Here is a 13,881-nt window from a genome sequence, read left to right as displayed (position 1 = left end):
ATAGTTTTAAGAAAGCAATAATGACTGAATCAAAATTTAATCACTAAAGGATGGTTATCCAGAAAGTGATAGATCCAGATCCACAGTCTATATTTTGTGTACCACGTTCTCCTAAAAGACATCTTTCAGGACTCCATGAATTATATCTAGGTCACCATTATTTAATTAGATTGTAAGAATTTACATTGATTACGTAGTCAATTGGAAAAAGGACCAGAAACTTGCTTTTCAGCTTATGAGTTCATTTGTGCCTATGATCACAGCCATTAAGGAAAACACGATATATCATCTTTCATTTTTTTCAATGTTTTACCACCTTTGAGAAAATTCTTAAAAATTTTTATTTGACTCACCTAGTACGCTAGCCATCCCTGTGAGAAATCCTCCCCCCTCAGGCAAAATTTCATTTCTAAGGCTAATGAAGAATGAACAAATTTAATACTGCATTTAGGGGAAAAAGCCTAGCTTATCACATTTTTGAATATGTTTACACAGGTAAATATTTCGATATTTGATATTAATTATCCTTTGACAAAACACAAGTTTAGCAATTTTTTTTGTTCATCCTTTTTTGTACCATTTATTTATTTTTGAGAGACAGAGCCAGAGCACAAGTGGGGGAGGGACAGAGAGAGAGAGGGAGACACAGAATCCGAAGCAGGCTCCAGGCCCCAAGCTGTCGGCACAGAGCCCGATGGGGGGCTTGAACCCACGAACTGTGAAATCATGACCTGAGTGGAAGTCGGACACTTAACCGACTGAGCCAGGCAGGCACCCCGTGTTCAGTCTTTTCCATTAGTTATTTTTGGATTTAAATGAATAAGATAAACTTCTTTACAAAACTTTCAACACAGAAAACCCAAATGGCCCTAAGATCTCCATCCCTTAGAAACCCCCAGTTGCTGTCGCAAGTTAGCTCCTTGTCAATGTCCTTCACGGGAGCTCAGGTGGCAACTACCCCCAGGACTGGGACACAGTCACCTACCTCTCCAAGGATCCTGCTGCCACTTGTGACCAAACTGGGACTGAATCCTAGAATTCTGAGCTGGCACCAGCACCTAGCCTTCCACCCCTGCATCCCCTGCCTCCCCTCCCTACTTTATACAGAAGAATGAAAGAATATTTACCTGCGACCCTGAGCAGTGTGCCAGGACCGAACACTTTGTTGCCCCAGCTATACCAGCCATACCCATCATACCACTCCCACTGTCTGAAAAGCTTGTACAGAAATCTCCCTTTGTGCCACCTTTTAAAATTGTGCCCACATTTTTTCAATATTTATATAAACATATAAAAAGTAGGTCCTGCTAACATTACACAAAGATGAACCTCAAGCAACATCACATCAGAGATGAACTTAGTCAAGAATGGATGAACTGACCTCTCTCTGCCTGGGCAGCTGGGTTGTGTCTTTCCATCTCGCTCACATGCATTGGAGAATATGGTTTTACCTTCTCTCGACATTTTCCTGACCCTTAGAAATCTCTTCCCTTAAAAGACTTTGTCGTGCAATATCGCTTCTTTTATTAGAGTATAATTTGCAGTTATTATTTATTTTGTTTTTGAAGAGGAACAAAAAAGTATTTAATAAATGAATCTTCAATATTTTTACATGTTTTTTTCCTATTTCTAGGTATTGAGGGGTCGCTATCTTGTTTGACTGTAGGTAAATTCTTTCCAGAATCCAAGCCCCACTGATGGTAGACCAGATGAGTAGTTACAGTCTGAAATATTAATAATAATCTCTTAATCTATTCATTCCTGAAAGACTGCCTGTTTGAACATGAAATTACCCCAACAGTTTCCAGGCATTGATTTAAAATCCTGAGATGCTCATGGGGTGCCAGGGTGGCCCAGTCGGTTAAACATCCGACTTTAGCTCAGGTTACAATCTCACAGTTTGTGGGTTCAAGCCCCACGTCGGGCTCTGTGCTGACAGCTCAGAGCCTGGAGCCTGCTTTGGATTCTGTGTCTCCTCCTCTCTCTGCCCCTCCCCTACTCATGCTTACTCTCTCTCTCTCAAAAATAAATAACATTACAAATTTTTTTAAATCAAATCAAATCAAATCAAATCAAATGCTGAGCTGCTCATCAGAGGATCCTGTCTGGTCTGGTCTTTCTGCCGCTGCCCCGGCCTGAACGGAAAGGCAGCTGTGGGTCATGCGGCCGAGTCCTGCTTGTAGGTCACCTGCTCCAGCTGTCCTGCCCGAGTCAGTGTTTCTGGCGCACTTGATGCCGATGCGGAAAGAAGACTGAATGCGATGGTGTGGAAAGGACTTGTCATTTTATAGCAATACCCTAAGAATCACATTTTGAAAATCTAATGAATGCGTATTCAGCATGACTTACTGGATATTTTGGGGGGAGGAGAGGCCATTTTAATGCCATGATTGGAAGCAAAAGCATTGTTTTCTGTATGAGGAGCAGTATAAATTATGAGCTATTACTAATTAAGCATTCAACTAAAGAGTCTATTTCATTTTTATTTTTTTTTAATTTTTTTTAATGTTTATTTATTTTTTGACAGAGAGAGAAAGACAGAGGATGAGCGGCGGTGGGGCAGAGAGCGAGGGAGACACAGAATTGGAAGCAGGCCCCAGGCTCTGAGCTGTCAGCACAGAGCCCGATGCGGGTCTCCAACTCACAGACTTCGAGATAATGACCTGAGCCGAAGTCAGACGCTCAACCGACTGAGCCACCCAGGCGCCCCTAAAGAGTCTATTTTAAAGGTCAGGCTGCACATGAGTAAATATGGACATATAAAAACATGGCTAAATGTTTCTAGTATCACATCATGGCCTACACCATGCATTCTGGGATGGACAGGTCTCTGTGGATCCCACTTTTTGTCATAGTAACTTGCCATGTGAGTTAAGGCAAATGACTGAACTTCTCCAGACCCCACTTTCCACATCTGTGAACTTGGAATACGAGGACTTTCTGTATAGGGCTGTTGAGGCATGAATGAGATAAGGCACTGGAACTAGTCAGCATGGTATGTGGCCCTCAGTGAAACTTAGCTAATATTATTATTCTCTTCAAGGGGGTGGTTTTGGGCCATTTTATCAAAATTTTCCACCAAACAAAACATCTGGATTTTATAAGCAATAGGTATTACACAAATTAATAAAGAGAGCTCATGAATCCAAGACTTTCTCTGTCTCTTACAGCTACATGCCGAAAAGGGATTGTGGCCTGAAGAAGCCACGATCTAGAATACTTGTTCTGTAGACCAAAAGCTTTTTGAGTGTTGGGGCTGTGTCTTTTTTACTCTTTATCTCTAGCATCCAACACGGAAACTGTGTTCAGTAAGTGTTTCCTGAGATAATAAATGAACAAATGAAAACGTAAACCCAGGCAGACAGACTTTTTCTATGGACTTTGGAGTTGAAATGGTTTATTGAGCTCACAAAATCCATTAAACTGGACCGTTGCTAGGCAGTATCACAAGACTCACAATGGCACAAATTTCGACTAGTCTCAGGCTGCCCTCTAAGAAGCTAGAGTAATAAGAATTAATGGGATTATTGACATTTTGTAGTCATTTACTGTAAGAGTAAATTATTTTTCAACTGCTAACAGCTGAAAGCAAAAGCAGTTACAGAATTTGGCAGGTTATTAGAGAAAGAAGCAGTAGTCATTAAGAACGGAGTACTATTAGGGGCGCCTGGGTGGCTCGGTCGGTTAAGCAGCCGACTTCGGCTCAGGTCATGATCTCGTGGTCCGTGGGTTCGAGCCCCGCGTCGGGCTCTGTGCTGACAGCTCAGAGCCTGGAGCCTGTTTCAGATTCTGTGTCTCCCTCTCTCTCTGACCCTCCCCCGTTCATGCTCTGTCTCTCTCTATCTCAAAAATAAATAAACGTTTAAAAAAAAAAATTAAAAAAAAAAAAAAGAACGGAGCACTATTCATACTAAAAGGAACTTAATCAAAGTGTCTGTCTCTTCAGAGACCATCTACAAAAAAAGCAGCTTGAACCATTAACTCACACCAATGGTTTATAGACACAGTCCTAAAAATCATTTTAATTTCAAGACTGAGTCTATTTTTGTGTGCATATTTTTCTAAAAGTAGAAGTTCGCTCCGCTTGCAAGCAGAGAAGTAAATAAACGTTTGCAAAGTAGTTTTATTTCCATGTAGAGTGGCTGTAGCTGCGAAATTGCTGCCCATAAGCTGCTCTGATGCTAAATTGTTTTTTTCTAAAAAACATGTATCAGTTTTTTTATTCACACGATCAAAGCAGAACAAAGTTACTTACCCGGGGGAGTTACTATGACCTTAGTTCCTTCTGCAAATACCATGATCCAGCCTGATTCATCACACTGGTTAGAACTTCTACAAAAATGTCAACCTTGTCCTGAGCCTCATGGCATGACGGGCAAGTAGAAACCTGGTCCTGGCGACTTGATCTTCTGGGTTCCCTTGGAAGTCCTTGAATATAGGTTTCATGGCGTCTGACATTTTATAAATTTTCCTCAGATTAGTTGGCAAAAATGTCTGTTTTCCAAGGAGCCAGTAATTACAGAAAGTGCTGATAGAAAATGGAAACAATGAAAGCACCAGTAAAAAAGAGAGATTGGAAGTAACAAGGCAACCAACCAGTTATCTAAATTACCAGGAAAAGTGTTCAGAGAATTAAGATGTTTTGATTTCCAGGTGTTTGAGTGTGTGAAACTGCTTAGAGATCGCATCAAAGGCAAAAAACCCTTCTGTTCTCACAAACACCAAGCCTGCTCCGTTAGCAATCTGGGATTGTGTTTCTGAAAGAGGAAACTCTTCAGTAACCAGAAATACAAACATACCAACAGAAATATACTCGAGAAGTGTGAACAATGTTCTCCATTTTAAAATCAGCTACTTTTACCATTTGACAACATGATTCTCTACCACGCAGTGCAAAAATGAGAAAATAATTTGTTAGGACGTTTTTTCCTGGAATAAAAGAAGAAAATTGTAGAAGTCCGTCTTCTATGAAATACTAGATTCCTATTTAAACCACAATTTGAAAACAAAATCCAGTTCTCTGATATGTTGAAAAAAAGAAGCCTCTTGGAAGTTATTCTGTGGTCTTTGGAAATGCACATGTAGCCCTATCTCTGTGGTTAACTGGCTTTGGACAAGACATTTGCCATCTCTGGGTTCCCATGTCTCCGCTTGTTGTGTGGGCACTGGGCTATGTGTGTCCAACAGGCCCTTCCTCTTCCAACAGCTCATAAACCTGTGATTAAGAGCAGGAAAGGGTCTGCTGTGGTTGCTCAAGTGAGAAAGGAGTTGAGGGTTAGTAATAAAGAAGGTTTTCTTACAAGTCCTTCTGACTCTATGACATTGTGAGATCCCAGCAGGTACAATAGCAGGTATCTTCATCAGACTGGAGGACCTTACTGATTATCAGGTAAAAGACTCTATTGTCTTTCCCATCTGTGTACAAGCCAGAAATGGTAATATTGGTTGAGCCATACAGGATTCATTTCAGAGCCTCTGCTTCTTTTGGTTGTTACTGGTGGACGATGGTCTTCGAGAGAGTAACCCAGACTGCTTACAATGTATATAAACTGTTCTTTCTGTTAGGTAAAGGAGAGTCGATCCTGAGGGATGCTTATTTTGGTGTCTCCATTTGGAAAGCATGGGAGTGAAATCAGAAGCACTTGAACAAGTTGAAAGTGGACATAAAAACAGTGAAAAGACAGTCAACCTACAAGCCCAAGCCAAAGACACACAAATCCATGGGGTTGGCATTGCCAGTAACTAGTCAGAATAGACTCTAAGTGGGGGGCATGAATCAGGACTGGGGAATCAGTGGCAGCCCTCATTTTTCAGAGGCAAGGAAGGAGAGGAAGATTTACTTTAGAACCAATGACATACTTCCTCAGTAAGACCTATGTCAGTGTTATTTTATTATGTTCCTGTATAAAGAAATATGAGATCCCAGAAGACCTCACCAAGACATCTGTGTAATAATAATTCAATATTATCTTCCCTTTGGGGTAAATACCTTCACATTTTTCCTTTAGGTTTTGCTTCAAACACATGTACCCTTAAGCTCTTTTTCATCTCTGAGTTACAGATTTTTCACCAAATTTTGTGAGTGTGGGAGCTATATGGCTATCATGAGAATTGGAAGAAAACTCTTACTACTATGTAATAAGAAATGAGATAATAACCCCAAAATATTATGCAGAAGTATCTACATTCTATAGGTCATTAGTTTATAGAAAGTTCCGAAAGCTTGGTGAAATTGAACTATTATTATAGTTACTGCTTTAGGTGTTATGACATTACTGTCCTCTGCTGTGAATGAAGAAAAATCTTGGAAGAAAAATATCCTTTGGTTTATGACCCTCAACTCTTATCCTATTCAAAATTCTTAGCTTTCAAAATAAAGAAAACTTTACTGTTGTTTGAAGGCCAATGTCAGATGTGACGTTTAATGAGTCCCTGAGCTCCTGTGTTAGCTGAGATGGCTCAGGGAAGCAGTTCAGTTGTAATGGGAAAGGACACTGTGATGTGTTGACCTTGTGCTTGAACTGTCCTGTGTGGAATCTCCTTCGGTCCCCAGCAACCCTATGAGAAATATTTAGTAATGTTCCTGGATCGTGCTGTCAGTTAAGTGGCTGAACAGGAATTCAAACCCAGGTTTGCATCACTCCAAAGGTCTTGTGGTTTCCATCATCCATCCATCCATCCATCCATCCATCCATCCATTCAAAGTCAGCAAACCATTTTGCACATTGATATGGCTCCCTTCCCAGAAAGCTTCTCATCAAAAGAGAAGTGGAAGATCAGGACACGAACAAAAGCCAGCCTGGGCCCCAGAGAGTAAATAGATGATAAAGTGACCTAACTGAAAGATCATCACAGATTGAGTTCTTAGGCTCTAACCTAAAACCTTGCTGAGGACACAGATGCAGGAGAAAAGTCTTGTATAGATGGTAGCCAGGTCCCTCTGAGAGGCAGAAAGGCGTGGGTATATGTTTTCGGGGGTGTGGTGTAGTGGGAGGGCTTCTGTTCAGTGTCAGTGGCACATTTCCATACAGTGGATCCCAGCAGGTGCAGTCATACAGCCCAGCACCTGCCTCATTAACTCGGTGTATCCTCAGGCTCGCTGGCAAATCCCTCTGTCCTTTCCTGGCTTCATATTTTTCCTCACTACACCTTGTTCGTGGACCACATTTTCACTTGAGGAAATACACAATGCATTTTAGAGGCTGGTCTGGCTTTTGGTACCAGTGTATTATTATACATTCTTCCTTAAGACCCATTTTTATTTGGCATTCAAAAATGTTGTGTTTCCTTTTTTCTTGGTAATAGATGGTATGAGTTGTGTTATAAAAATGTCTCCACTTGAGGATGGTGTCAGGAGAAGTGGTTGAATACTGGGCTGATCACAGAGCACATGTGAGGGCTGATGTGGTAAGAGGAAGGGGCGCTCTGAGCACACAGCGAGGAACCATAGATGGCAGAGAAAGGGACCCACAGCGTTTACCCCAAATCATCCTGCAAAATAGGACTACTAACCTGTTTTATCAGCAGATTTTTCTCACTACTGTGCATTTGTTACCATCCAATGATATTAGTATAAAGAAGCCATTTTCTTGTTAAAGGACTATCGTCCTTCACCAGTTCAAATTAGAGAGTGGGAGGTGGGGGGTAATTCTTACAGTTCCCTTCTTCAATGACTTATGAATTATCTGCTTTCTTTCTCTGCCTCTGTCATATTCTCTCTCTCTCTTTCTCTCTCTCTCTCTCTCTCTCTCTCTCTCTCTCTCTCTCTCATCCTTCCATTGCAGTTCGGGTGATTTCTAATGGCCTATCTTCACGTTAACTAATTCTTGCCTTATATCTCTTAAATCCACTGATGAGCCTTTCAGGGCATTCTTCATGTCTGTTCTGATGTTTTTTATTTCTTGCATTTCCTTTGGTTCTTTCCATCTCTCTAATGAAATGATTTGTCTGATCTTGCATCTTGTTTACTTTTTCTATTAGATTAGATCCTTTAAAGTGTTCATCAAAATTATTTTAAGTTCCCTGAAGGTTCCAACAACTCTGTCATGTCTCAGTCTGGTTCTGGTGACTGGTCTGTGTCCTCACACTGTGTTTCTTCTTGACTTGCTGAGTCAAGAGTCTGAGTGTTTGGCTGGAAGCTGGCCACGTTGTGTGGTAGAATAGATACGGAGGTAAATATATTTTGTGCTTGAAAATGAGCACACCTTTCCACTTTGGCCTTTAGTGTGGGGCTTTCTGTTAACTATTCAGGAGGTAGACTGGATTTGGAGCTGGTTGTTGCTAAGTTATTGGGTTGAAATGTGTTATTGTCAGAGTCCAGACACTTAAAAATTCTCTAATTGTACTTTGTCTCTTCACTTGTCTTTGAGTCTTCCCTTTGTTCTGATCCCCAGAGAAATTCTGTCTCTCAAAGTTCTCTTAGCTCTATTCTACTGTTACTTTCACTCAAAGTTTGCTACCTTGGAGGTGAAAGGTCACACAGGGAGACATTCTCTGGTATTTTTAGTAAGTCTCATTTTGAAGCAGATACAATGAAACTGGGTCTTAATGTCACAGTCTTCACAAGTATTCCTGCCTCTTCCTCAGAGATGGAACATTTCAATCCTTGTTCCTCTCCTCCCAGGGTATGAAGTACCCACCTACTTCAGGTCGTGGGTTTGATGCCTATCCTTCTGCAGATGACCTCTTGTTACCTTGGGACATAGGGGAGATGTTCTGGAAAAAGTTTTGGTGGTTGCCTCCTTTGCCTTCTCTCAACCACAGCAGATTCCACCGGCACCTCCCCTGCAGATGAAGTCACCTCTTGTCTCCAGGGATAACGGGGTGGATCGGGTATGGGTGGATTTCAGCGGTAGTTGCTGTTCCCCTCCTGCAACACCAAAGGGGGAGCTTTGTCTGGATTGTCCCTGGTCTTCCCTGCAAGAATTTTATGGGATTCCTCCACAAGAAGCTTAAAAGGTGTTGGAAAACCCCCTGTTTATGGTTCCAAGGGTTCACACCCCCCCCCCACTAGTCTATACTGTCTGATATTTTCTAAGTAAATATGTTTGACAACATCTATCCAAGGTGAGAAATGCTCACATCCTATGTCTCCCTGAAAGTGCCTGTCTGCCTCCAGTTTTTGTGTAAGTCACTTACCTACAACCTCAGTTCTCTGATGGATTCAAACAAAGTATTAAATCTCAGTTTGTCCCGATTTTTTAATGTTTATTTATTTATTTTGAGGGTGGCATGGAGGGACAGAAAGAGGGAGAGAGAGAGAATCCCAAGCTGACTCTGCACTGTCAGCACAGAGCCCGATGTGGAGCTCGACCTCACCAACTGCGAGATCATGACCTGAGCCAAAATCCAGAGTCAGAACGAACCATCCAAGCCCCCTGTTCTGCTTTTTGAGTGTTTCTGTAAGATGGGAGCTGTGACATTTCCAGCTCTCTGTATCTCTGAGCACATGTGGGTCCTTTTTCTTCCTTTTTTTTTTTTTTTGGTTTGTTTCTTTAATGTAAATTGTTATTTACATTAAAATTCTTCTATCAGAAGAAGAGAAGTAAATTTCAGTTGAGTTCTGCCCAATTACCATTATATCTCTTTCCAATTTTTAACTGAATTTCTTTTATTATTATTGAGTCTTGAGACTTCTCTCTGTATGCTGGACATCAGTCTTTTCTCTACATGTATTTTGAGAATATTTTCTTTTAAGCTGTGGCTTTTCTTTCCATTTTCTTGAAATGTTCTATTTTCTTTCCATTTCAGTCTTGAATAGAACAGAAATGCTAATATTGAGGAAGTGCAATTTATTAAATATTTCTTTTATGATTCTTGCTTTTTGTGTCCTATATGAGGAATCTTTCCCCAACCCAAGGTTACAAAGATTGTCTCCTATATTTTCATCAAGAAATGTTATTGTTATAGTTTTTACAGTTAGGCCTAGAATCCAGTTTTATAATGTTTATTGATTTATTTTGAGAGACAGAAGGAGCATAAGCAGGGGAGGGGCAGAGAGAGAGAGACGGAGAGAGAGAAAGAGAGAGAGAGGATCCCAAGCTGGCTCTATACTTGGCATGGAGTTGGACACAGGGCTCAAAGTCACAAGTTGCAAGATCATGACCTGAGCTGCAATCAAGAGTCAGACACTTAACCAACTGAGCCACCCAGGGGCCCCTAGAATTCATTTTTAGTTAATTTGTATATATAATGTTTGGTATGGATTGAGGTTTATTTATTTATTTATTTTTACATAGATGAACAATTGTTTCATAATCAGTTGTAGAAAACTGTATTCTTTGTCCATTGGATTTCCCATGGATTTTGTCCATCTTTGTTAGGAGTTAGGTAAGCACTTCGGTGTTGCCCTATTTCTGGATTCTGTTCCTCTTACCTATGTGGGTATGATTTCACCCAAACCCCTTTTTCTTGACCATTGTAGCTTAATAGTAAGTGTTTAAACTCTTTTCAAAACAATTTTGGCAATGCTATGTTTTCTGTAATCCCATAGAAATTTTGCAACCAGTTTATTGATTTCTATGAAAAGTTTTCCTGGGATTGTGGTTGGGGTTACATTAAATCTATTTATCAGTTTGGAGAATGTTTGCCATCTTAACTATATTGAGTCTTCCAATCTATGAACATGGTACATCTCTTCATTTATTTAGTTCTTCTTTGATTTCTGTCATTAAAGTTTTATTGTTTTCAGGGGCACCTGGGTGGCTCAGTTGGTTAAGTGTCCGACTTAGCCTCGGTCATGACCTCATGGTTCGTGGGTTCCGGCCCCAAGTCAGGCTCTGTGCTGACAGCTCAGAGCCTGGAGTCTGCTTTGGATTCTGTGTCTCCCTCTCTCTCTGTTCCTCCCCTGCTCACACACACTCTCTCTCTCTCAAAAATAAATAAACATTAAATTTTTTTAAAAAAAGTTTTATTGTTTTTAGCATACAAATCTGTTTTTGCTCAAATTTACTTCTATGTATTATAGAGGTTTTTTGACATTGTTTTTGTTGGTATTGTAAATGATACTATTTTGTAAATTTCTGTTTTCAAATGTGAATTGCCAGGATATGAATTACAATTGATTATTCATCTCACATTCTATTGTATTTTGTATAGTCCTCTGTTAGGTGTATGTGCCATCATTTGTTCCACCACTGTCCCTATGTTTGGATATTTATATCATTCCCAACATTTTGCAGTTACACAATGAATAACTTTATCCATTTGTATTTTCACATTTTTGAAAGTTGTGCCTTTAGAGTATATTTCTAAAAAGTGTTTTTACTTGACAGCTAAATGCATATAAACTTTTGTTATATATTTCCAAATTTCCCCACAAAATGATTGTATTTTGCACCAATGTATGATTGCCCGTTTTCTCCCACTGCTTCACCAACAGAATGTATTGTCAAACTTTTAAACTCTTGCCAATCTCATGAGTGAGAAATGGCATCTCACTGTAGTTTTTATGGGTACCCAGAAAATCAAGGGAGACAGCCTTGATTGTGTGCTGGTTTGGGGATGATGAGATTGCCTTATTATCTTCACACACCCTGCGCCCCTCTCAGGGTTGCATACAGTACATAGGAAAAGACGCCTTTTGTGTTCAGTATGAAACCTTTCACCTTCTGGTTTCAGGGCGGAGTGATGTGAAACAGTGCAGCAATTTCCAATAACTATATCCAATACTGAGATCCCTATTGGTATTGTTTGGATGCCACAATAATTCCAAAGGCGTGAGCAGTAGAATGCATTTAAAAACTTAATTTGGCCCCCACAATACAGATGGAATGCCAGAAAATCCTAATTTCAATGTCCTATCATTCACTTGTTTGGGACAACACCAGATAGACTAGAGTGTAGACTGGGTCATGCTTAAAGCCTGCCTAGACCTCATAGCCGCTCTCATGAGTATGTCAATACCTAGATCTTCTAGAAGTAATTTTGGTATGGGATAACTACATTAATAGTACTATTTTTTTTTAGCATTTATTATCTTTTAGGTGCCGTGCCTTATATATATTATTTCACTTTCTCATCTAAAAGGTCTAGACCTTTGAGATGTTATTATATTCACTGTTGTACAGATGAGGAAAGTGCAGCCAACAGATGTTAACTCGTGTATCCAGAGTCACAAAGCTGGTACCTATGGGAGCCCGGATGCATACTGGGAACTCAGTGAAAAAATTCTGTGGAGAAGGCAAAATATAATGATGACAATATAGGTCTTCCATTATTATAGCACTGTTGGGCAAACACCGTTTTCACTGTGGACCATTTATTTATAGTTTTACTCCTACAGTGTATACATATACAGATACACATAAAATTATATAATTATATACAGAAAACTAATTTATACACATATAATTTTAAATTATATGTACACACACACACACACACACATATATATATATATATATATAAGTGGTCATTCACATATGGACTTGTGTGTACAATTTATCTTTATTGTGATCTTATGAATATTTTTATAGCTGAAATTTATAATTAAGTGTACACTTTAACATCTTAAAATGTGTATTTTTCTTAATAAATTTACAGTAAATCATTTTTAACATTTTAAAAATCAGCAAAAGTGCACAGAAATAAAAATTATCCATCACTGATGGATAATTTACCATCTTAAAACTTTTAAATTTACCTTGATTTTATTAATATACACACATTCACATAACCGAGAGCTGACCATATATGCAATTCTTTGCTCTTTTATGTTTCTCAACATTTCCAAGTTAGGATTTTCAACTTTATTCCTTAAAGTCACCATTTTTGGTAGACATCTAGTGTTACATATTTTGAGTGCAACATTGATATGCTTCACCATTTGCCCACCATGGACACCCCCGGGAGGGTAATGAGAAGCTGATACAGCTTCAACCCTTTTGTATTACACATAAATGACTCTGTACTTTTAGATCCTGACTTCTCCGACTGTGAAGTATGCAGGGATCCTGCAGGAAACTTGTGAAACGAGATCGGCATTCAGGAGGCCTGGCTGAAGTTTGATTTTCTGCATTTGTAACAAGCTCCTGGGTGAAGTGGAGGCTGCTGGTCCACGAATCAAATGTTGGGCACCAAAAAGTTAGAATACGCATCCAAATGATTTCATTTTCAAATAGGCAATAATAACCCATATACTCACTGCAATGCCCCAATATATTGAGCATGAGGCATGCCCCAAGCGTCGTGAGAACTTTATAGGTATTATTGACGTTACTTCTCTCAGGACCTCCTTCAGGTTAATATGTTTCCATTTTAAAATAAGGAAAATGAATCAGAGATATGTTATACAATTTATTCAGAATAAGTTCATAGATGGGGAGGGTGGCTATGTAATGAAGGGACATTGAAGAAACACTAAGAAATAGGGAAACATATAATAACAATAAATGTCACTCTCAGTGTGACTTTTTCTGCAGAGGGCCAAATGGTAACATTTTAGGGTTTCTGAGTCTCTGTTGCAACTACTCAATCTGCAATGTATTGCAAAAGCCGCTATAGACAATTTACGAACATGTGGACAAGGTGGTGTTTCAGTAAAACTTTATTACAAAACTAGGGGCTGCTGGGTATGGATATAGTTTGCTGACTTCCTGTTCCATGGCAACCATTATGGTTAATTGTAGTGTTAGTGTTTTAGTGTTTTAGTGTGTGTGTGTGTTTTGTAAGAGATACAGAGTAGTAATATTATTACACAGAAAATTAAAAATTCATAACAATTTAAAGTGTGTCTTATAGGGGCACCTGGGTGGCTCAGTTGGTTAAGGGTCCGACTTTTGGTTTGGGCTCAGGTCATGATTTCACAGCTCGTGGGTTCCAGCCCCACACTGGGCTCTGCATTGAAAGTGTGGAGCCTGCTCTGGATTCTCTCTCTCTCTC

At 39.7% G+C, this 13,881-nt stretch overlaps 1 gene segment (V, D, J or C); it reads right to left on the bottom strand.

The window, feature by feature from the left end:
- The window catches only part of LOC109268035 (T cell receptor gamma constant 1-like), a 244,969-nt gene that overhangs the window by 10,369 nt on the left and 220,719 nt on the right, over positions 1 to 13,881 (bottom strand). Inside the window, 1 exon segment of the C gene segment in view lies at positions 1,128 to 1,218. Within this exon segment, the coding sequence occupies positions 1,128 to 1,218 (91 nt within the window).

The sequence above is a fragment of the Panthera pardus genome, unplaced genomic scaffold, assembly GCF_024362965.1.
Source record: "Panthera pardus isolate Hobbes unplaced genomic scaffold, ASM2436296v1 HiC_scaffold_8, whole genome shotgun sequence".
Taxonomy (NCBI): Eukaryota; Metazoa; Chordata; class Mammalia; order Carnivora; family Felidae; genus Panthera; species Panthera pardus.
Note: the sequence above shows the minus strand (reverse complement) of the source record. Positions and strands in the feature narration are given on the sequence as shown.